At 47.9% G+C, this 24,766-nt stretch overlaps 1 protein-coding gene across 1 annotated transcript; it reads left to right on the forward strand.

Annotated features, from left to right (window-relative positions):
* The first annotated feature begins 56 nt into the window (after window positions 1-56).
* On the forward strand, window positions 57-23,924 carry tcirg1b (T cell immune regulator 1, ATPase H+ transporting V0 subunit a3b). The gene is made up of 21 exons (XM_060062432.1): window positions 57-219; window positions 1,087-1,209; window positions 1,649-1,727; window positions 15,594-15,742; window positions 16,173-16,268; window positions 16,407-16,468; window positions 17,561-17,687; window positions 18,274-18,356; window positions 18,447-18,540; window positions 18,857-19,069; window positions 19,318-19,468; window positions 19,761-19,900; window positions 20,543-20,700; window positions 21,116-21,206; window positions 21,318-21,436; window positions 21,554-21,767; window positions 21,973-22,083; window positions 22,221-22,304; window positions 22,444-22,564; window positions 22,748-22,919; window positions 23,071-23,924. The coding sequence occupies exons 2-21, from the start codon at window positions 1,093-1,095 to the stop codon at window positions 23,162-23,164; spliced, it is 2,475 nt and encodes an 824-aa protein (XP_059918415.1). The 5' UTR covers window positions 57-219; window positions 1,087-1,092; the 3' UTR covers window positions 23,165-23,924.
* Window positions 23,925-24,766: the final 842 nt, after the last annotated feature.

Below are 24,766 nucleotides of genomic sequence, written 5' to 3' on the forward strand. Positions count from 1 at the left end.
TGTTATAACCCCTCAATGAGTCACACTGATTTTCCAAATAGTCACGTGAGAGCTGAGTAACGTGACTTACTCAAACGGGAAGTAGCGGCCGCACCGCCTTAACTGACATCCAGCCAGAACTGAATGTAAACCGGACAGTTTTGTCTCTAGTCGCACACTCACATTCAGTCCAGTGGCCTGTCTGTCTGAATCCGGGGTCGGTCCAACTGCAAGGAACAGGTAGGGACCGAACGGGTTCTCCATGCATGTGTTGTAGTTGTGTTTAAATGAGTTTTGCTGAGCTCTATTTGTAAACAGTGGACGTCCAGCCACGGTGCTTGGGGTCGATTGTAATGTGTGTGTATAATGTGTATAAAGTGTGTGTTGTAATGATAAAGTTTGTGTTTGCTGTCACCCGTGGTAGTCATGTGCGCTGAATAAGGTAATAATAAACCCTAGACACGGTGCTAGATACCGTGTTGGACCGCTTCACGTCTTCACAGACCTGCAGGATACTCAGAATAAGACTGATGCTTTCTACCATGTGGTTGATATGATTTAAAAACAGTAAAAACGAAAGCAAGAAACCACAGCTGTCCCACAGACAAATTAGCATTTTTATTCTCGTATTTTAATGACTTATTTATGTGTTTTAGTGGTTTGAAAACGCTGTTTAAATTAACGATACGTTCGTAGATGAAGTGTGCTTCCAACTAGCCTTAGTCTCATTGTTTGCCTGTGTGATTTGATCATTACATATTATTATTATTAAGCAAGAATGGTTTTCGTTCAACCTTATAACTGATCTTAAAAAGATCAATGGCCTGGTGTTCCGCTGCCGATCAGTTTTAGTCTATTTAATCATGTTTGCACAACACTGGAATCTTTGTCAAATAAACTTCCCTTTTTCTTATTTTTCCAAGCCACTTCAAGTTCCCTCTAATTCTGGCATTCCCCTCTGACAACTTCACCCACTTTAATTCCAAACACTCCTCCCTCTAACCCTTCAAACTTGATCCTTCCCTTGTGGGATCACAGTGGAGTCTGAAGGGCAAATTAATGAATTTGCAATGAATGCATCTTTTCCCCATGTCTATCCTCCGGTAGGTTGAAATGGGCTCCATGTTCCGCAGTGAGGAAGTGTGCCTAGTGCAGCTCTTCCTCCAGTCTGGCTCGGCCTACAACTGTGTCAGTGAACTGGGAGAACTGGGCTTGGTGGAGTTCAGAGACGTGAGTCCACCATTGGTTGCTAACCTGTCCGTCAAAATAATGTTCAGCGCTGTACCCTACAGAGACAACAAGCCGGTTAACCCATAGTGGTCATGTGCCAAAAGTAAACATTGTTCATGTTCACAATGTACCAGTCTCAGAGATTAGCCATGTTTTATCTTCTCTCTGTCCTTGCCTCTTCCCTTACACATCTAGTCTTGCTTGAGTGGAGTGCATTTATTTTCATGTTCGCAGAAGGGCAATAATTCCAATAAAGCAGGATTCGTACATAATCGTTTGTATGCTCATACAGAGAAATATAAAAATGTATACTATTTACAGAAGGTTACGGATGTGTATTCTATATGGTAGTAGAAAACAATGTTTGTCTTGTTTTTTTTGCGTTTTACTAATACTAGCCACAATCTCTTCTCCTTCTGATCCGGTCTTTTCTATTCAGTTGAACCCAAATGTCAACGCCTTCCAGAGGAAGTTTGTGGGAGAGGTGAGAAGATGTGAGGAGCTGGAGAAGACCTTCAGTGAGTGTCCGGGCCTGCGACCACTGTAGCTATGCATTAACAGTTTTTCACATAGCTGATGACTCAAGTACATTGTAATCAGCATCAGCTCTAACCCTCGATGGTAAAGACTGGGAGATACAGATGTAATTATCAGTGCATTAATTAACTTGTGGGCCAGAAAATCAGAAGTCTAGTTCGCTATAGGAGAAAGGGGTATTGGCAATATGCATTGAGTGACAGAGTAAAGGACTCACACAATCAACAAGTACGTTTTAGAAGCTATATTGTGTAGATTTAAAGAAGTAAAATAAAAAATAAAAAAATAAAAAACATGAGATATCAACCAGTTTCTCAATATATCCAGCCACTGGGAAAATCAGAATATTGGTAACAAAATAACAGTCCTTCGTTTGGGTAGCTCGCCACTACCACTGAGGTTCCCCACTACCTCTACAGAGATGGGAGAAATCCCAGCGGGAGAAGAATCTTCATGCAGATCTCACCAGGAATCCATAAAAGCAAAAAGACCCGGCCAGAGGCTCAAACATCACATATACACACACACTCCGGGTACAAGGCAGAATACACTGCTCTCATCAGTCCAGGTTCCGGTTCTCCTTAGTTTCCGTCACAAACAAGGTCCACTAATCAACCAAAGCAACAACAAAAAACTTCGTTCTCTGCGCCTCCGATAATTATTCAAACGTTGGGATATATCTGGCTCTCGCAACAATAATTTCCTTCAAGAGAAAGTTTGCATGCCGCTGTCACGTTAAAATTGTACCGGGGGCGAAAATTGTACCGGCCTACGTCATCGTTTGTTTACATCCTGACAACCTGCCCGGCAACAGACGATGCGATGCAGAAAACATGTTTCCAAACGACGAAATAACATAATACAGATAGCGGATCGCTATCTGTATTATGATAGATAGCGATAACACTTGTTTTTACTTTATATTTGTATTGTATTTAATTGTTTAATCGAAACAATAAAAAAATTTGCCCGCAAAACGGGCGATCGCGTCAAATCACGCGTCAAATCACGCGTCAAATCACGTAGGAAGGTTCTTGAACATTCTAGACTATGAAACCTGCTTAAAACACTCCGTTTACTAGCTAAATTCGATTAAACAATTCAATACAATACAAATATAAAGTAAAAACAAGTGTTATCTAGCGATCCGTTATCTGTATTATGTTTCAAGAACCCTGCTACGTCATTTGACGCGATCGCCCGTTTCGCGGGCAAATTTTATTGTTTCGATTAAACAACAATTAAATACAATACAAATATAAAGTAAAAACAAGTGTTATCGCTATCTATCATAATACAGATAGCAATCCGCTATCTGTATTATGTTATTTCGTCGTTTGGAAACATGTTTTCTGCATCGCGTCGTCTGTTTCCGGGCAGGTTGTCAGGATGTAAACAAACGATGACGTAGGCCGGTACAATTTTCGCCCCCGGTACAATTTTAACGTGACACCGCCACCTCGACAACGGTCCGGCATAGAGAGAGAGAGAAACGGCAAGTACACCTTGACGGTGTCTGATTGGCTACGCTATGTTGTCTTACGTGAACTCCTCATGTCACCCGAATCTTGTACATTTTGAGAAGGGCACATTCGCCACATTTGAAATGAACAAAATATTATTTTTAAACCGATATAAATAACCTTGTGTACATTAATCTTTTTAATCTATTTATTGACATAGTTAGGATTTCAATCATAAATCCTTGACGGTGTCTGATTGGTTACGCTAAATTGCCTTACGTGAACTCCTCATGTCACCCGAATCTTGTACACTTTGAGAAAGGCACATTCGCCACATTTGAAATAAACAAAATATTATTTTTAAACAGATATAAATAACCTTATGTATATTAATCTTTTTATTGACATATTTAGGATTTCAATCATAAATCCTATTCATATTATGGAAGATTATTTTAAAACAAACCCTATTTATTTATCTATTTATCTTATCTATCTTATTAATTTATTGATCTAATCAATTAACTGAAACTGGTCTTCTGATAAGGCCTAGTAACCTGGGTTACATCCTCCCCTTCTAAAGGTGTGTATGTCCCATTACACCCACATGACTATGAATTGGCCTTGGTGTTACTTAGGGGGGTGTCTGCATAGCCATGGTTCTGGAGTGCGTCGGCAAAAGCAAGGTTGAGGCCTTGGAAAAGTGACTGGACTATGGGCAGCAAGGGATTTCCCAGTTGACCATACTGTAGTCGTTCAGGTTGTTCTCTATGCCTCTCGGAACGTCTGGGAACATTCTCACTCTCACTCTCTCCCATGATGACTGGAGAGATTGTCCTTCCAGATGTCCCAGCTGCTGTTTCCCCATTGGTCCTGTTCACTGACATGTCCTCACAAGGTTTGTTGACAAAACATCCTTTGTCCTTGCGGCTGTCACTGAATGATAGGTCTGAGAAAACAGGAAGGCTTCCATCCATAATGTTTGGTTCTGAGGGAGTCTCCGACATGCTCGACTGGACAGGTAAGGTCTCATCCTCTTGTCTTGAAATGTCAGAGGGGGCGTCCTGAGAGTTTCCAACCAGAACTCTTCTCACTTTGGGGGGGTGAGCTTCTCTGTGCCTTGAGGTGACCTCAGCCTCTGGATCAACAACTGCCGAGGTTCCTCTCCATCCAAAACAGTTTGATCGGTCAGAGCTTGGCTCATTTGTGGTGTCATCCCCGAAAGCTGGAAGTTTCTCTGACTTGGATGGAATGATCTCCACAGGTATCCGATGCACTGTATCTCTTTCAGGCGCACTTCTCTTTTCTCTGTCCTGTTTCTCAATGATTAATGTCTCTGTCTTTTCTTCCAAGTCGGCAGGAGCAGGAAGCCAAACAACTGGAGACAGGGTTGGTTGTTTTGTCTCTCCGACATGTCTTTCCCTTGCAGGTACTGTCTCTGGCCGGGTCAGAATCTGTGTTTCAATAAAGTCAGTATTCAGTGTCTCTCTAGGTAAATAGCAATAGTAGTCATTGTCTTCCGACTCTGAATTATCATCTGCCACCTCAGACTCAGCTGTGACTTCCATTCTCGACTGTCTACTTGTTCTAGGTCTGTTGATAGTCTGCTTCGGAGGTTGCTCGGCCTCAGCCACAGGTAAGAACCCACACGGCAGCAAGAGGTCACGGTGCAAGGTGCGAAGTGGTCCATCTTTTCCCTCTGGTTTGACAGTGTACACAGGTAGGTCACCAGCACGTTTGACCACTATGTGAATGTCTGGTTCCCATTTATCGGCCAACTTGTGTTTCCCCCTTATCCGAACATTCCTCACAAGGACACGATCTCCTGTTTCAAGAGTGGACTCAACAACTCTCCTGTCAAACCGCTGCTTGTTACGCTCAGCTGTCTTTGAGGCATTCTCTGTGGCGACTCGGTAGCTTTCCTCTAGGCGGCCCTTTAAGTCATGCACATACTGGGAATGTGACTTGGGTTCACGGCTGGACGGTAGACCAAACGCCAAATCAACTGGAAGCCGGGGTTGTCTGCCGAACATTAGTTCGTAGGGACTGAATCCGGTCACGTCATTCCGTGTGCAGTTATAGGCGTGCACTAGAGGCTTGACAAACTCCCTCCAATGAGACTTGTCCTTATTTTCCAGAGTGCCCAGCATCTGGAGAAGGGTCCTATTGAATCTCTCCACTGGATTCCCCCTGGGGTGGTAAGGGGTAGTCCTGACCTTCTGAATACCAGCGATGGAGCACAGTTCTTTTATGGTGCGAGATTCAAAATCTGGACCCTGGTCACTCAGAAGCCTTTCCGGAAATCCATAATGCACCAGAAAGTTTTCCCATAAACACTTAGCCACAGTCTGCGCCTTTTGGTTTCGAGTTGGGATCGCGACTGCGTACTTAGTGAAATGGTCTGTCAGTACCAGTATATCTTTTGTGTTGCTCCACTGACAGAAAGTCCATACAGACCAGCTCCAAGGGCCTGCTAGCCTTGATGTTACACAAAGGGGCTGCTCTCTCGTTTGGAGTCTTTCGGCGCACACAACGTTCACACATTTTGATCTTCTGCTCTACATATACTGACATTCTAGGCCAATAGAATCGTGACCTCACGAGGTCGAGGGTCCGCTCTATGCCTAGATGACCTAGATCATCATGTAGGCCTCTTAGTGCTGTGGCTCTAAGTTCAGCTGGTAGAACAAGCTGGTGTGTGACTCGTCCAAGTTCTTGCCGTGCCCTGTATAACACCCCATCTCTCAGCTCTAGACGTCTCCATTCTCGGAGCCACAACCGAAGTTCTGGAAGCTCTTGTCTCAGGGTGGGTGAAGGCATGTCTCCAGACTCCTTGTGCTCGATGACCACTCTGAGGTCAGGATCAGCTCGTTGCTTTGCCCTGATAACCTCTTCAGTCCAATGACCAATCACAGGGAGTCCATGATCATCTTCCTGCTGGAAACCACTGGGCAGAGCATCGGAATGGATGGCAAGAGACTCGACAAGTGTGACTGATGGACATGTGGAGTTTCTATGAGACCACTCAACATCATGTCTCTCACATATGGCCTTCACTACATCTGGAAGAACAACATCTGGAGTCTCCTGATCCTTCAGGCAATGTAGAGTGAACTGTTCAATCCTTTCACGCTCTTTCCTTGACACAGCATCATCCCGGAGTTTCCCTATGTGGTCGACGAGAGAGTCCGTCTGCATCTTGATTCTGAGTTCCTGCTCTATACTGGAGCTTGAAGTTGTATGTCGATAGAGCGGACAGCCACCTGTAACTCGTGGCATCGAACTTGGCGGTGGTCAGTATGTAAGTTAAGGGATTACTGTCAGTGACAACAGTGAAGTCGGTACCATACAAGTAATCACCAAACTTAGCAGTGACAGCCCACTTTAGAGCGAGGAATTCCAATTTATGAGCAGGGTATTTCGCCTCACTCTTCGTCAATCCTCTGCTTGCGAAAGCGATAGGCCTCACCCGTCCTTCTTGTTCTTGATACAAAGCCGCACCAAGCCCTGTCGTGCTTGCATCAGTGTGAAGGACGTATGGAAGTTTAGGGTCTGCAAACCCTAAGACAGGTGCGGTGGTTAGCTTGTCAATGATCTCCTCGAATGCTCCTTGACATTCTGAAGTCCACCTCTTCCCAAAGGATTCCTTCGGATGGAAGTACAGGTGAGTTTTTCCTCTTTCTTGATTGTTTTTCCTGAGAGGTGGGTACCCTGCTGTGAGGTCATTTAGAGGTTTGGTGATTTTTGAATAGTTCCTCACAAACCGTCTGTAGTACCCAGAGAAGCCCAGGAAGGAACGCAGCTGTTTGAGGTTCTCGGGTACTGGCCAGGTCTTTAAGGCTTCGATCTTCTGTGGATCCGTCTCAACTCCGTGCTGGGAGACAATATGACCAAGATACTTAACGGAGGTTTGGAAAAACTTAAATTTTTCTGATGACAATTTTAACCCATACTCTTTAAGTCGGTTAAGGACCTGTAGTAATCTTGACTCATGTTGCTCCAAGGTGTCCGAGAAGATTATGAGATCATCGATGAAGACCATCGCCTCCTTGCGGTTGAGATCTCCCACACATCTCTCCATCAATCGCTGAAACGTACTTGGCGCGTTGGTAACCCCCTGTGGCATTCTATTAAATTCCCAGAAACCCAGGGGGCACACGAACGCAGTCTTCTCTTTATCAGCCTCTTCCATTTCGACTTGGTAATAGCCCGATTTTAAATCGAGGACTGAGAACCATTTAGAACCAGTCAAGAGGGAGAACACTTCCTCCAAGTTTGGTAGGGCGTAAGCATCTCTTATGGTCTGTGAGTTGAGTTTCCTGAAGTCGATCCACAACCTCACAGATCCATTTTTCTTTCGCACGACGACAATGGGAGACGCAAAGGGGGACTCGGACTCGCGTATGACGCCAGAATTTAGCAGCTCTTGAAGATGTTTCTTAACCGCATCTACATCGCGTGGATGGATGGGTCTGGGTCGGTGCTTGAAAGGAGTGTTGTCACTCAGCTTGATGTGGTGTTTTACTTTGTCGGTATGACCAAAGTCTATGTCATGCTGAGAAAAGACCTCAGGCATGTTATTGAGCAGCCTTGTGACTCGCTCTTTCCACTCTGGTGGTAAAGGGGAATCCCCAAAATCAAATTCCATCTTGTTGGTTTCAGGAGCGGTCAATTCGGCGGGTGGCTCCTTTCCCATCACCTGTTGAACGGCATGAATCTCAGCCAACACTGTTCTCGGGGGGATGGTGACATCATGTTGAGTCTCATTCCTCAGCAGGATTGACATTGAGCAAAGGCGCTTGACAGGTAAGGTGCACAGGGAGCTAGCAACCAGCAATCCGCCAGGAAGGGACGGCACAGATGCAGCCTCTACAACTGCCCATTTATCCTGGTGAGCACCACTCATGTGGACCTGCCCTTCCACAACGACTGTGCTGCCCGCTGGCACCACTTCGGGGGTGTTGCTTCGCGCCTTGATCAGCCCAAGAGCTCCAGTACTTCAAGGATTTTCAAAACCACTCTGTAGCCAGGAAGGAATGACTGAGGACGACATTCATGCCTTTCAACAAAGCTGGAATAGAGGATGTCTAATGAATTGGTGCCGATGAGGATTTGAGGCACACTGTTCACATTAGGGACAACCAACACTAACGTAGGGACTTCAGTCTCTTCTCCCAAAAACTCCTCTGGAAACAACAGGTTGAGTTCTACGTACCCAAGGTAAGGCACAGCCTCTCCATTGGCTCCCTCTATTTGCAACTCTACATCCAAAAGGTCGTCCAAGGATTTCAAGGATTGATGAGACAGGTGAGTGTGGAAAAATGACAGCGGAATAGTGGTCACCTGTGATCCTGTATCTAGTAGGCAGTTAACTTTGTGGCCTTCAATAGTGACTCGAGCAGTGCATTTGGTTCCAACCAGCTTGGGCGGCAGTATGGTGGAGGTGGTGTTAGCATTACCACACTTACTAGCCACTTGCTTTATTTTTCTATGGCGTTTGGTTGATCTTTTAGTCCCTGTCTGCCCTGCAACAGGGGCTTCTAGTAGTTTAAATGCTGGATGCCAGTGCTGCCATTTTGCTGATCCCATTGCCGTTGTTTCTCTCTAAGCAGCTGCCTCTTTTCCTCGACGAGAAGGGGATTAGGGTTACTCTCACAGTTGCCTGTCATGTGAGCGTCTCCACCGCAGCGGAAACAGTACCATGGACGGGGCCTACTGTTTGTTGTTGGCCCTGAACTGGACTGTCCACTCACTCTCTTGTTGGGCGGCTGGTGTTGAGCTGTCATGGAGAAGTCTCTTGAGAATGCAGGCAATGGTATATCTGATGACTCTGAGCTTGGGGTGGACTCACCTGTGCTTGATGAAAGGCAAGCTGTTGTTTCAATGCCTCAATCTCTGTTGCTTCTAGGTGGTCGCTTTTAGCTTCATGAATTGCTTCCCTCATATCAGCTACCTGTGCTTGAATGTCAGCAATCTGTCTCTTCAATGTGCCGAATTCAGTTAGGTCAGGACAGTTGACTTTGGCTTTACGTGGAGTTGTAGTCTGCATGACAGCAACCTGGGCTTGTATCTCTTTAAGCTGTTTCTTGAAGACGTCAGTATCAGTTACTTCTTCCTCAGGTGTAACACAACTGTATGCAGATAACTGTTGTGCTGCAGCTCTGAACTTTGGGACAGCAGGACTTGGCTTGTGTAATCCAAGGTGTTTTTTCATACGGTTGTGTTTACTTGCCTGTCTGTCTTCCTCTGTTCTGATCAGAAGCACCAGTTCAGCAAACGAGGGCGGTGCATTTGTTTTCCGCTCCAGTTGGAGATCAGCTATCAATCCATCGTTCCAGCAGCCTCGACAGAACTGCTTCAGGAGGTAGCGGTTTCGTTCACTCTCTGCGATACCACCTCGCCTGACCGCAGCACTCAGAGCAACTTGCAAGCGGTTCAGATAGTCAGACTTCTCGTCGTTGTTCTGTAGTGTCCCCATAAACTTGGCCAACAGCTCATCTCCATCCTCTACAGAGCCATAGAATGAATCAAGTAGCTGAAGATACACTGATGGCAAAGCCCGAGGGCTGACATGATTGATAACATCAGTAGCTGGAGGCAATAAGCTGTCCAAGATCTTGCGTGTTCTATGCAGATCAGACATGGAGAGATCTGTCAAGAATAAGTCAACATTTGCTCTCATCTCATCTCATCTCATTTTCTTCCGCTTATCCGGGGTCGGGTCGCGGGGGGAGCAGCTCAAGCAGGGGGCCCCAGACTTCCCTTTCCCGGGCCACATTGACCAACTCTGACGGGGGGATCCCGAGGCGTTCCCAGGCCAGTGTTGAGATATAATCTCTCCACCTAGTCCTGGGTCTTCCCCGAGGTCTCCTCCCCACTGGACGTGCCTGAAACACCTCCCAAGGAAGGCGCCCAGTGGGCATCCTTACCAGATGCCCGAACCACCTCAGCTGACTCCTTTCTAAGTAAAGGAGCAGCGGCTCTAATCCGAGTTCCTCACGGATGGCTGAGCTTCTCACCCTATCCCTAAGGGAGACGCCAACCACCCTTCTGAGAAGACTCATCTCGGCCGCTTGTACCCGCGATCTCGTCCTTTCGGTCATCACCCAGCCCTCATGACCATAGGTGAGGATAGGAACGAAGATCGACCGGTAGATCGAGAGCTTTGCCTTGCGGCTCAGCTCTCTTTTCGTTACAACGGTGCGGTAAAGCAAACGCAATACCGCCCCCGCTGCTCCGATTCTCCGGCCAATCTCACGTTCCATAGTACCCTCACTCGCGAAACAGAACCCGAGGTACTTGAACTCCTTCACTTGGGCTAAGGACTCATTTCCTACCCGGAGTAAGCAATCCATCGGTTTCCTGCTAAGAGTCATGGCCTCAGATTTAGCGGTGCTGATCCTCATCCCAGCCGCTTCACACGCCAGCAGATCCAGTGAGTGCTGAAGGTCACAGGCCGATGATCCCATGAGGACCACATCATCTGCAAAAAGCAGTGACGAGATCCTCAGACCACCGAACTGCAACCCCTCCCCACCACGACTACGCCTCGATATCCTGTCCATGTATATCACAAACAGGATTGGTGACAAGGCGCAGCCCTGGCGGAGCCCAGCACCCACCGAGAACGAAACTGACTGGCTGCTGAGGACGCGAACACAGCTCTCGCTTTGGGAGTACAGGGATTGGATGGCCCTGAGGATAGACCCCCTTATCCCATACTCCCGCAGCACCTCCCACAGTTTCTCCCGGGGGACCCGGTCATACGCCTTCTCCAGATCCACAAAACACATGTAGACCGGATAGGCATACTCCCAGGCCCCCTCCAGGATCCTTGCGAGAGTGAAGAGCTGGTCCGTAGTTCCACGTCCGGGGCGAAAACCGCATTGTTCCTCTTCAATCTGAGGTTCGACGATCGGCCGAACCCTCCTTTCCAGCACCTTGGAGTAGACTTTACCAGGGAGGCTGAGAAGTGTGATACCCCGGTAATTGGCACACACTCTCTGGTCCCCCTTTTTGAACAGGGGAACCACCACCCCGGTTTGCCACTCCTTTGGCACTGTACCCGACTCCCACGCGATGTTGAATAGGCGTGTCAACCATGACAGCCCCTCAACACCCAGAGCCTTTAGCATTTCTGGCTGGATCTCATCAATCCCTGGGGCTTTGCCACTGCGGAGATGTTTGACTACCTCAGTGACCTCCACCAGGGAAATTGACGACGAAACACCATCAACCTCGAGCTCTGCCTCCAACATAGAGGGCGTGTTATTCGGATTCAGGAGTTCCTCAAAGTGTTCCTTCCAACGTCCGACGACCTCCTCAGTTGAGGTCAACAGAGTCCCATCCTTACTGTACACAGCTTGGACGGTTCCCCGTTTCCCCCTCCTGAGGTGCCGGATAGTCTTCCAGAAACACTTTGGTGCCGACGGAAAGTCCTTCTCCATGGCCTCTCCGAACTTCTCCCACACCCGCTGCTTAGCCTCCGACACGGCAGCAGCTGCAGCCCTTCGGGCCTGTCGGTACCCTGCAACCGAGTCAGGAGTCCTCCAGGATATCATATCCCGGAAGGCCTCCTTCTTCAATCGGACGGCTTCCCTGACCACCGGTGTCCACCACGGTGTCCGAGGGTTACCGCCCCTTGAGGAGCCTAAGACCCTGAGGCCACAGCTAGCCACCGCAGCTTCAGCAATGGAGGCTTTGAACACCGCCCACTCCGGCTCAATGCCCCCAACCTCCACAGGAATGCTAGAAAAACTCCGCCGGAGGTGTGAGTTGAATTTCCCCCATTCCCTGATCCAACTCACAACCAGATGGTGGTCGGTTGACAGTTCCGCCCCTCTCTTTACCCGAGTGTCCAAAACATGCGGCCTCAGATCAGATGACACGATCACAAAATCGATCATTGATCTTCGGCCTAGGGTACTCTGGTACCAGGTACACTTATGAGCACCCTTATGTTCGAACATGGTGTTTGTTATGGATAATCCATGACTAGCACAGAAGTCCAATAACAAACGACCGCTCGGGTTTAGATCAGGGAGGCCGTTCCTCCCCACCACGCCTCTCCAGGTGTCTCCATCGTTGCCCACGTGGGCGTTGAAGTCACCCAGCAGAACTACGGAGTCCCCTACTGGAGCCCCATACAGGACTCCATTCAGGGTCTCCAAGAAGGCTGAGTACTCTGAGCTGCTGTTTGGTGCATACGCACAAACAACAGTCAGAGTTTTCCCCCCTACAATCCTTAGGCGCAGGGAGGCGACCCTCTCGTCTACCGGGGTAAACTCCAACACCGCGGCGCTCAGCCGGGGATTTATGAGTATCCCCACACCCGCCCGGCGCCTCACGCCCTTGGCAACTCCGGAGAAGAATAGAGTCCAACCCTTATCCAGGAGTACGGTACCAGAGCTGAGACTGTGCGTGGAGGTAAGCCCCACCAGATCTAACTGATAGCGCTCCACCTCCCTCACAAGCTCCGGTTCCTTTCCCCACAGCGAGGTGACGTTCCACGTCCCCAGAGCCAGCTTCTGCCGCCCGGGTCTGGTCCGTCGAGACCCCTGACCTTCGCTGCCACCCATGTGGCTGCGCACCCGACCCCAACGGGTCTTCCCACAGGTGGTGGGCCCATGAGATGAAGAGAGGGGGGGTGCCACGTAGTTTGTTCGGGCTGTGCCCGACCGGGCTCCGTGGCAAACCCGGCCACCAGGCGCTCGCCATCGAGCCCTCCGTCTGGGCCTAGCTCCAGACGGGGGCCCCGGGCTTCCTCCGGGCCGGGTCACATCTCCTCTATTTCCGTTATTCATTGAGTATTTTTGAACCATTCTTAGTCATTTTAGAAAATTTGCTCTCCAGGTATCAAAATCAAGTTCATTGTTTGGACGAGGAAACTTCCCAGAGAAAGGTCTGAGGCGAGTTGAAGAGTGCATGGAAGACATAGCTTCATTAGCTCGCATGACATGTTCAACAACAACCCGTTGTACAGCAGGAGGATTAACATCACTCATGGTAAGTACTGAATGGGTCACTGCAGCACTGTCACCATTACCACTGCCTTGGATGGACAGGGATGCTGGGTGTTGAATGTTCAAGTTAGCAGCCATGCTAGGCGATGGAGAGGCTGTCAACACTGCAGGCTGTGACCGACCATTCACACTGGTTGGTAAGGACGTTACCTGTGGAATCCGAGTAGCGGCCTCAAGCCTTTGCAAAGCTGGTGTTGATGCGGCTTGGGCATCACCTCTCAATCCATGCTGACCACGCCTGGGTGAAGGAGATGGTGGGAACACAGCTGGCAAGTTCCTGACCATCTCAGGTGAGACAGATCCAAGCAGAAGAGAGGGTTGTTGCATGACCTGTGATGGCGCTTTAATATTCTCACTCTCCCAACCAGTTGCATCAGAAGCGTTTAATTGAGAGTCTTCGACTGGTGCAGTGTCAGCGGGGAGGTTCACACCTTTCCCTGCACTTATCTTCATCAATTCCTCTTGGAGTACACTTTCAAATGACTTCCCAAGTTTATTAGCAATGGCTTGCAGTTCTTCAAGATTCCCCTTGGTGGCACTGCTGCTAGCAGTGCTAGTGTAAACACTATCTAAGGAGCGCACCTTAAAGATAACATTTTCATCAGCTGAGCTCTGATAAGCAGTTGGCAATATAGGTCTAAATGTTTGCATTGCAGAGCTACTTGCAAATTCCACAATGGAGCAGAGATGATACTCTGATTTTGGGTCATCAATAACTAGCACTCTGTTAATAGAGCCATAGCGGTTTAGGTGCCTCGAGTTCCCCATCTACTTCAGTTTGGGTTAACCCATTAACAATAACTGAGTTACGAACATTTATCTTTTCATCTTCCACTATATCCATTGTACTATATTGCTGCTTACCCTTTTACTCTAGTCACTAAATACTCCACTTTCTCCTGGCTAGCTCGCCAATTTCTGTAACCAGCATCAGCTCTAACCCTCGATGGTAAAGACTGGGAGATACAGATGTAATTATCAGTGCATTAATTAACTTGTGGGCCAGAAAATCAGAAGTCTAGTTCGCTATAGGAGAAAGGGGTATTGGCAATATGCATTGAGTGACAGAGTAAAGGACTCACACAATCAACAAGTACGTTTTAGAAGCTATATTGTGTAGATTTAAAGAAGTAAAATAAAAAAATAAAAAACATGAGATATCAACCAGTTTCTCAATATATCCAGCCACTGGGAAAATCAGAATATTGGTAACAAAATAACAGTCCTTCGTTTGGGTAGCTCGCCACTACCACTGAGGTTCCCCACTACCTCTACAGAGATGGGAGAAATCCCAGCGGGAGAAGAATCTTCATGCAGATCTCACCAGGAATCCATAAAAGCAAAAAGACCCGGCCAGAGGCTCAAACATCACATATACACACACACTCCGGGTACAAGGCAGAATACACTGCTCTCATCAGTCCAGGTTCCGGTTCTCCTTAGTTTCCGTCACAAACAAGATCCACTAATCAACCAAAGCAACAACAAAAAACTTCGTTCTCTGCGCCTCCGATAATTATTCAAACGTTGGGATATATCTGGCTCTCGCAACAATAATTTCCTTCAAGAGAAAGTTTGCATGCCGCCACCTCGACAACGGTCCGGCATAGAGAGAGAGAGAAACGGCACGTACACCTTGACGGTGTCTGATTGGCTACGCTACGTTGTCTTACGTGAACTCCTCATGTCACCCGAATCTTGTACATTTTGAGAAGGGCACATTCGCCACATTTGAAATGAACAAAATATTATTTTTAAACCGTTATAAATAACCTTGTGGTGTACATTAATCTTTTTAATCTATTTATTAACATATTTAGGATTTCAATCATAAATCCTTGACGGTGTCTGATTGGTTACGCTAAGTTGCCTTACGTGAACTCCTCATGTCACCCGAATCTTGTACACTTTGAGAAAGGCACATTCGCCACATTTGAAATAAACAAAATATTATTTTTAAACAGATATAAATAACCTTATGCATATTAATCTTTTTATTGACATATTTAGGATTTCAATCATAAATCCTATTCATATTATGGAAGATTATTTTAAAACAAACCCTATTTATTTATCTATTTATCTTATCTATCTTATTAATTTATTGATCTAATCAATTAACTGAAACTGGTCTTCTGATAAGGCCTAGTAACCTGGGTTACAACATACTCAATATCTGAATGTTTGAACATTAATTATTAGTATTAACTGTACACTTAAATATTTTTTGTAATCACAGATGATTCCTTTTTTCTGGAGTAGATCGCTTTTGTCCCCCCCCACCGTCATAACCAGCCCCTCAGGCCATATTTCTTTGTGGTTACAGGCTCTCTAATGTTATCTCCCTCACACCTTTGAACAGACTACCTGGAGCAGGAGATCAACCGGTCCCGGTCCCCTCACATGCGGGGGCCCCTCCCGCCCCCCTGCCCGATGCCCTCGGCCCCCCAGCCCCGGGAGCTGAGCACTATCGAGGAGGACAGCGAGCGCCTGGCCAGAGAGCTCAAAGAGGTCGGTGAAGCGCTAACGTGTAGTTCCTCTGAACGGCCTATAGGTGTATTCTTAGTCGATCAGAGAAATGTGATGACGTTCTCGTAATACAAAGCTAAGAATTTCTTCTACATTTGTTTGGAATCTCGCTGGTTCATCTCCCTATTACGTGTTTTGATAAGTCCAATTTGACAGATTTTTTTATTTATTTTTGTTGCATCAAGTAGTTGATAAGGGTTGAATATTAATGGCTTCTGGCCATAGACTAGTGTGCGGCGGTCGTTCAAATTCCGATCCTAAACGTGCCAAACGTGGATTGATTTTGCTCCTGGTTGCGAAACACAGCTCCAGGCTATGGCTTCAACAGGACCCATTCCCCAGTGTCGATGGCGTGGTTCCTGCTACATTGTTTTTGATTTTTGACTAAACACATGCTCCCTTTCCGTCCCAGGTGTCCCGGAACAGGGACAGCCTGCAGGCCCAGCTGGTCCAGCTCTGCCAGTACCAGGGGGTCCTGACCCAGACCCACTCCCTCACTGCCTCCCAGGTACCCCACGCCCGCCCTACACAGACCCCTACTTCGTCTTTCATGTTCTTCGTATATTGAACAACTGTTCCCTCCTTCGATATGTGCTCAAATGTTCCCTTCAACAAAAAATCCACCTTCCTTCTTCATGTTCCACAGGGACCAATCCAGGTGCTGGAGACCACAGGTCTGTTTGACAACCGTCAGGATGTCCACCTGAGGTAAACCAGCGTTTTTCCTTTTCACTTTTTGTTTATGAAAATAAATCGGAGGGTTTGATAATGTAACAAAATCGCTTCATTAATCATGAGGTTCCCCCTCTCTCTCTTTATGGAGGGGGTAGTTATGATGAGGTTCCTTCACTTCATGGCGGGGGTAGTAATGATGAGGTTCTCTCTCTTCGTGGCGGGGGTAGTAATGATGAGGTTCTCTCTCTTCATGGCGGGGGTAGTGATGATGAGGTTCTCTCTCTTCGTGGCGGGGGTAGTAATGATGAGGTTCTCTCTCTTCATGGCGGGGGTAGTAATGATGAGGTTCTCTCTCTTCATGGCGGGGGTAGTAATGATGAGGTTCTCTCTCTTCATGGCGGGGGTAGTAATGATGAGGTACCCTCTCTTCGTGGCGGGTGTAGTAATGATGAGGTTCTCTCGCTTCGTGGCAGGGGTAGTGATGATGAGGTTCTCTCTCTTCGTGGCGATGGTAGTAATGATGAGGTTCCTTCACTTCATGGCGGGGGTAGTAACGATGAGGTTCTCTCTCTTCATGGCGGGGGTAGTAACGATGAGGTTCTCTCTCTTCGTGGCGGGGGAAGTAAAGATGAAGTTCTCTCTCTTCATGGCGGGGGTAGTAATGATGAGGTACCCTCTCTTCGTGGCAGGGGTAGTAATGATGAGGTACCCTCTCTTCATGGCGGGGGTAGTAATGATGAGGTTCTCTCGCTTCGTGGCAGGGGTAGTGATGATGAGGTTCTCTCTCTTCGTGGCGGGGGTAGTAATGATGAGGTACCCTCTCTTCATGGCGGTGGTAGTAATGATGAGGTTCTCTCTCTTTGTGGCGGGGGTAGTAATGATGAGGTTCTGTCCTCCAGCTTCGTGGCGGGGGTAGTAATGATGAGGTTCTCTCTCTTCATGGCGGGGGTAGTAATGATGAGGTTCTCTCTCTTCATGGCGGGGGTAGTAATGATGAGGTACCCTCTCTTCATGGCGGGGGTAGTAATGATGAGGTTCTGTCCTCCAGCTTCGTGGCGGGGGTAGTAATGACGAGGTTCTCTCTCTTCATGGCGGGGGTAGTAATGATGAGGTTCTGTCCTCCAGCTTCGTGGCGGGGGTAGTTCACCCGTGGAAGGTGCCCTCCTTCGAGCGGCTGCTGTGGAGGGCGTGCCGCGGCTACATCATCGTGGACTTCCGGGAGATGGAGGGCAAGCTGGAGCACCCTGACACGGTGAGGCCGGGGAGGGGAGATAGCCTTCACATGCCTCGATTGCAGTTGTTGACATACATTGACCCTTGTTCCCCTAGCGGCCATCTTGGGTCCGTCTTGGTTCTAGCCGAATGGGGGGGGGGGGGGGGGGGGAGGACTGAAGATGGCCGCTATGTGAATGAGGCCAACTGCTTCTGCAATTTTTTTTGGTTTTTATGGCTTGTGAGATCAGGGTCGGGTTGTGGACTATGAATATGAGGCTAGGGCATCTTCATATTGTGTTCCTTTTTGGAGATGTTTGAACTGTTTATTGATGTTTGCCTTGTGATTTTGGCTGGTGTGGAACGTTTGGGTATTGTTGAACCCAAATATCTGCACTTTTCGCATGAGATTTGCAAGAAAATGTAAGTGTATCAATTGTATTGTGCTGCAGTACACTTCAAACTTGATTCACCGTATTTACCTGACAATTGACCTTTTGACTTGAATTATTATTACCGGTATTAACATGAATATTGGTTTAATTTGGCGGCTATGATTTCTGTGTTTGTGAATGCGTTGGTGGTGACTCTAATTCCTCCTGTGCTTCATGCCTCCTTGCTGACAGGGCGAGATGGTACAGTGGACCGTGTTCCTCATCTCCTATTGGGGGGAGCAGATTGGCCAGAAGGTCAAGAAGATCTGTGACTGGTGGGTTCCTTCTGTCCGTTTGCGTGTTCTTCATGTAGCTTAAACAGCTGTCTGAATTCAGCATGACACAGTGGTCATCTCTGCACACAGCTTCCGCACGCAGACCTTTGCGTACCCTGAGAGCACGTCGGAGCGCGAGGACATTCTCAGGGGTCTCCAGGGCAGCATCAACGACATCAAAGTGGTACGTTGGAAATTATTTCATCAATTGACTTCATGTAAATAAATAAATGATGCTTCTATTGAGCCAATGAGACATGTTTTTCTTAATTATTGTGTGCATCACGCGTATTGCATGCATATTTGCCCGGGTTTACTTATCATTTGTTAGCTTTTTTTGCTTCCTATTTGTTCCATATACTGTGGAAAATAAAAATGTAAATAAAATCGCTGAGCCCTTGTATAATAACGTCCAAGAAATATATCTCATCAACCAATTGTATTCAAATAAAGTTTTTCCTCTTCAACCCTCACCTTACCCCGTCCTCTCCCCCCGCCAGGTGCTCACCCAGACGGAGACCTTCCTGCAGCAGCTGCTGGTGCGCGCGGTGGCCTTGCTGCCCCAGTGGCGGGTGGCCGTGCAGAAGTGCAAGGCGGTGGAGATGGTGCTGAACCTCTGCAGCCCCTCGGTCACCGACAAGTGCCTGATCGCCGAAGCCTGGTGCCCTGTCACCAAGCTGCCCGAACTGCAGAGCGCCCTCCGGGAGGGAGGGGTGAGTGACCACGGGGGTGGGGGGGGGTGGGCGTGCACATGTGTCAAATATGTGAACTAGTGGGTATTGATCCCTTGCAAGAGACAGAAGTTTGTTTCCAGGGTCTACTTTTGACTGTAAACTCTTTTTAATGCGCCCAAACCAGTAGAGAGTGTAGTCCTCATTTCGTTATCTAACGTATGCACGGTTCAACCCTGGTGTGATGATGTATGCATTCAGGCTTATGTGATCTTTTCTCGTCCTCTTAGCGCAAGAGTGGCAGTGGGGTGGACTCCTTCTACAACCGCCTGCCCTGCTCCAAGCCTCCGCCCACCCTCTTCCCCGTCAACTCCTTCACCTCCGGCTTCCAGAACATCGTGGAGGCCTACGGGGTGGCCAACTACCGGGAGGTCAACCCAGGTACGCACTCCCGCCACCCCATACCCTAGAACCCCCGTACCCTAGAACCCCCGTACCCTAGAACCCCCGTACCCTAGAACCCCCGTACCCTAGAACCCCCATACCCTAGAACCCCAACGGGCATCACAAGAGCTGCCATTGGAGCCGTCAGAAGCTTGTGGTGTGTTCATTGTGTGTGTGTGTGTGTGTGTGTGTGTGTGTGTGTGTGTGTGTGTGTGTGTGTGTGTGTGTGTGTGTGTGTGTGTGTGTGTGTGTGTGTGTGTGTGTGTGTGTGTGTGTGTGTGTGTGGCAGCTCTCTTCACCATCATCACCTTCCCCTTCCTGTTCGCGGTGATGTTCGGGGACATGGGCCACGGGCTGCTCATGGCGCTGCTGGCCCTCTACCTGATCCTGGAGGAGAAGGACCCCAAGTTCAACAACAGCAGTAATGAGGTACTCGTCGAACCAGGGAACCAAACTCAAGGGAACCCAGGTCGTAACCCGACCCAGTGTGCTTCCACCCTAGTTTCCTACTGGCACACACCTACTGTCGACTATCTTTGTGGACTATGTTTAGTGTTTGTTTACCATTTTTTTTATTGTTTGACCGTTCTCCATCAATCCTTAGTGCCGTAACTCTCCCACAACATTGTATGGTTCCATGACCATTCGCCGGTAGATTTCCTGTCCCTTTAGTACACTGGGAATCCCCAGTCCTCAATCAGTTAACCCCGCTTCAAATGCAGCACAGATGCAAATAACACACAAATCAATGGGGGTGGTAAATGCGTTGTGTGAAGGAACCATTTTACACATCCCATGTGATTTTCATTTAAACTGTGAAATCGAATTAGTTAATTGGATCATAGCTCCTCAAGCTTCCCTCCATAGATGTATGACCCTCTATAAATATATTTTGGTCCGAGGGGGTAATAACTCAAAAGTTTGCACTTTGATAGAAACCTCCACCAATTTAGTAGTAAATTAAATACAATGGTCATTTAATTAGTATTTTTCTTGCATAACGAATCTTCCTCAATGAGTGGAACTCCTTTTAGCCACACAGTGCCTCACACCAAACTGTGTTCTTCCTAGATCTTCCGGATGATGTTCGGGGGTCGGTATCTGATCCTGCTGATGGGGCTCTTCTCCATCTACACAGGCGCTATCTACAACGAGTGCTTCAGCCGGGGGGTCAGCCCGTTCAGCTCGGGATGGCACGTGGAGCCCATGTTCAAGATCAACAGATGGAAGTGAGTGCTCTTTCCATTTCCAAATCCTACAATAGCTTCCTCTTAATTTTCCGCTTGCAGTGTTCTCAGAGTCATATGTTTCCTAATTTTAGGGCATTAAAAATGTTTTTGCACAAAGGCTAAATAAGTCCTATGTACATCTTGCACCTATCTCCATCAGGGTCAGAAACTAACATGGCTGATTGCAAACATGTTATTTTTATGTTGAATATGAGACTTTTATGTTGGATTGAACGGCAGCTGTGCTTATTCCAATCCCTTGCGTACCCTCTTTGTTACCAGGTTTCACATCAGCCCAGACTGCTTGCAAGGAGCTGTTCAGATTGTCAGGGTGTATTCAAATTTTTTGGGGTGATGCCTCTCGACTCACACACTCACCCGTTTGCTATTTTGCTTTCTCTGACCCCCCCCTCAGTGCCTCTGTGTTGGCGGGGACCCCAATCCTCGCCATGGATCCCGTGGTTCCTGGGGTCTTCACAAACCCGTACCCCTTTGGAATAGACCCGGTACGGTTCCCTTGCCTCCCTCACCTGATCTGTCCTTTTGGATCTTCACTGATCTTCTTGGTGACATGTTGTTGTTGTTGTTGTTGTTGTTGTTGTTGTGGTAACCGTTAGGTCTGGGGCATGGCCAACAACAAGCTGACGTTCCTCAACTCCTACAAGATGAAGATGTCGGTCATCATGGGAGTCATCCACATGACTTTCGGAGTCTGCCTGTCCTCGTTCAACTACGTGTGAGTTTAACAACAGCCCCCACTACACCCATGGGATGGAGACGCACACACCGTCGGTCCCCAACCACGCCTCCAGCCTCCAACCACGCCTCTCTTCTCGTGTGTGTCCTCCACCAGGAACCGGGGCCAGATCAGCAACATCTTCCTGGTGCTCATCCCGGAGCTGTTGTTCATGCTGTGTCTGTTCGGCTACCTGGTCTTCATGGTGATCTTCAAGTGGATCATCTTCACGCCGGATCAGTCGAAGAGTGCCCCCAGCATTCTCATCCACTTCATCGACATGTTCCTGTTCACCGAGAACGCGGGCAACCAGCCCCTCTACCACGGACAGGTGTGTGTGTGTGTGTGTGTGTGTGTGTGTGTGTGTGTGTGTGTGTGTGTGTGTGTGTGTGTGTGTGTGTGTGTGTGTGTGTGTGTGTGTGTGTGTGTGTGTGTGTGTGTGTGTGTACGCGCATGTCTATGTGTGTGTTTATGTGCTCGCATGTCTATATGCGATGTGTGTGTGTTAACAACACAGAGACTGTCCCCTCCCCCAGACAATTGTCCAGAAGGTCCTGGTGGTCCTGGCACTGTGCTCGGTGCCCGTGTTGCTGTTCGGGAAGCCCACGTTCGAGTACATCACACACAAGATAAGACTCCGCGGCGTGGTAGGTCTCCCCAGCCCCCCCCCCCCCCAAAACCAACTCTTCCCCCCCCCCCCCCACCACCACCACCTCACGGCCTCGCGTTCTCTTGTTGGCGCGCCGTTGTGCTGATCTGAGCGCCCTCTTTCACGGTGTTCCAGAGTGGGGAGAGGCGTCCCCTGGTGGAGAACGGCTCCATCAACGCCAGCCAGGGAGAGGAAGAGGAAGAGGAGGAAGAGGAAGAGGTAAGAGGGATGGTGTAATGACCTTTGGCTTGCACATCACCTAAGTGTTGAACAGTCCTGCTATTCTAATGAAACAAACAGATATTTATATCTCTCATTCTCCCCCCCCCCCCCCCCCCCTCCTCTCCTTCTGTTGCAGACATTTGATGCTGCAGATGTGTACATGCATCAGGCCATACACACCATAGAGTACTGCCTGGGCTGCATCTCCAACACGGCCTCCTACCTCCGACTCTGGGCGCTCAGCCTGGCGCACTCACGTCAGTGACGCGCACACTCACACAGACAGTCTCACACACTCACTCACTCAAACAGTGACACACTCTCACAGTCACGCACTCGCGGTCACACGACTCACGGCCTCCACTTCCTCAGTCATTCTTTAAATAATCCTTCTCGGACAACATGCCTGGGGAGTCACGGCTGGTGTCTTGTCCCTGCAGAGCTGTCGGAGGTGCTGTGGACGATGGTGATGCGGAATGGCGTGAAGTGGCAGGGCTACACGGGCTCGGTGGCCCTGTTCGTCGTGTTCGCCTTCTTCGCCCTTCTGACGGTCGCCATCCTCCTGGTCATGGAGGGCCTGTCCGCCTTCCTGCACGCACTCCGTCTGCACTGGTGAGAAGAACAACCCTCGTCAGACGTCACTTTAAACCAATCAAATGATTTCATGAGTCAGACGAACTCTAGGTTCCCAGGCCTCTCGGAGAGGGTTTGAGTGGGCCCTAAGGACCGGTTAATAATGGATGTTGTTTTCATTCCTTTCCAGGGTGGAGTTCCAGAACAAATTCTACGGCGGGAGTGGTTACAAGCTCTGCCCCTTCTGCTTCACCTCTCTGATCAATGCCTCAGTGCCCATCTGATGGTCGAAGGATTGTGCAACCGTTATTGCCCGAGGGAGTGTGTTCATCAGTGTAATGTAGATCGATCATGAAGCAGCCGCACACATTTCAGCATTTGGTTGAGCCATAATGATTCTTGTTTTTTTATTTATCTGCAATTTGGTCGCAAGAAATGACTTGGTCTGTGGCTTAGACTGTTCTTTGACATCAGTGGGCGCACAATGTCATTATGAATAAATACTTATCATACTGTACTACAGTTGTACTATTTATACTAAACTAGAAATTACCTCCTTATTCCTATCAGTTTTGGCTACTCAAACTTTTGAATGGCATCGTCTTATCCTTTTTTACTGGTACACATTCTCAGGAAACGATAGACATCTTTGTGATGATGATGTAGACATGGACTTTGGAAAGGGACACGTCATTTTTTAACAGTTGAAGGGAATTTAAAAAAGATTTGGCCAATTATTTAATTATCGGCTGAAAGTACTAGGATGGTTTTGATATGCCAAAGATCTAATGTTCATTGTGGATGCTTAAACTGTAAGGGCTTCCTGAAAGAACATTCCCAAGGCATTAGTCAATAGAAAGTTATTTTTTTTGCTGGTGCCTTATATACAAAATGAGTTGAAATGAGTGCCTGTGAATACATGACATCTGAATGGGTGATGCCACACCACAACGGTTTCGATCAAAACTATAACCATGTTAATGGATGAATGCACTACCATTAATAATTGTACAATGAAAAAAATAAATTGGGTTTTCGCTTCTTGATATGATTTGTTTATTTTCTTATTGTAAATTGCAATTTGCCTCACACACACGGCTTAGAATATGTCGGCAACCCTAGGCACACGTGCCACCACTGGCACGTGGCAGCATAATCATTGGAAAAATGTCACCCCACAATGCGGCAGCATAATAATTACTACCGACTTTATTCTGTTTTGGGCATTTCCTCCCAGTGCAAACATGTTTAAAGGGGACTTATTATACCACCAGGTGTGAGTGTGATTAGCCTTACAAGCCGTTTCGAAAATCGGCCTAATATGACATCACTAGTGGGTGTGTCCACCTAGATCTGTGCTGGATAGATGAGCAATGTTTACTTCAGTCCACTGGGTAGGCTGGTAGATAGATCTATCCAGCACAGATCTAGGTGGACACACCCACTAGTGATGTCATATTAGGCAGATTTTCGAAACGGCTTGTAAGGCTAATCACGCTCACACCTGGTGGTATAATAAGTCCCCTTTAAATTAGTTACTGAAAGCAGTGTTCTGAAATGGGATCAATTAATAGATTTTAAACCTATGTTGTGAGCAGGGGCGTAGCCAGGACATTATTACTGTGGTGGCCAGCTCGGGCCAGTCTTATATTTGGGGTGGCACTAGATTGTCAACAGGGAGGGGGGGGGGCGTGCCCCCCCCCTGGCCGCCATGTGGCTATGCCCCTGGTTGTGAGTAATAGACAAGAAAATATTAAAAATATTGTTGCAAGTGGGTGCATCGCCTTCACATGGTTTTGCAAGGCTGTACAAGTCTTAAAGAAATTTATGTGGATGGTTAGAACATTCTCATATATTCTCGTTTTTTTTTTACATTTCTCACAGTG

This window comes from Gadus macrocephalus, chromosome 10, assembly GCF_031168955.1.
Source record: "Gadus macrocephalus chromosome 10, ASM3116895v1".
Taxonomy (NCBI): Eukaryota; Metazoa; Chordata; class Actinopteri; order Gadiformes; family Gadidae; genus Gadus; species Gadus macrocephalus.

Bases quoted from the DNA above. Each gene is read 5' to 3' on its own strand.
- tcirg1b (XM_060062432.1), top strand. From the start codon at position 1,093: ATGGGCTCCATGTTCCGCAGTGAGGAAGTGTGCCTAGTGCAGCTCTTC. The intron at 19,070-19,317 runs GTGAGTGACCAC...TCGTCCTCTTAG, and splicing joins GCGCCCTCCGGGAGGGAGGG to CGCAAGAGTGGCAGTGGGGT. The intron at 22,084-22,220 runs GTAGGTCTCCCC...ACGGTGTTCCAG, and splicing joins AGATAAGACTCCGCGGCGTG to AGTGGGGAGAGGCGTCCCCT.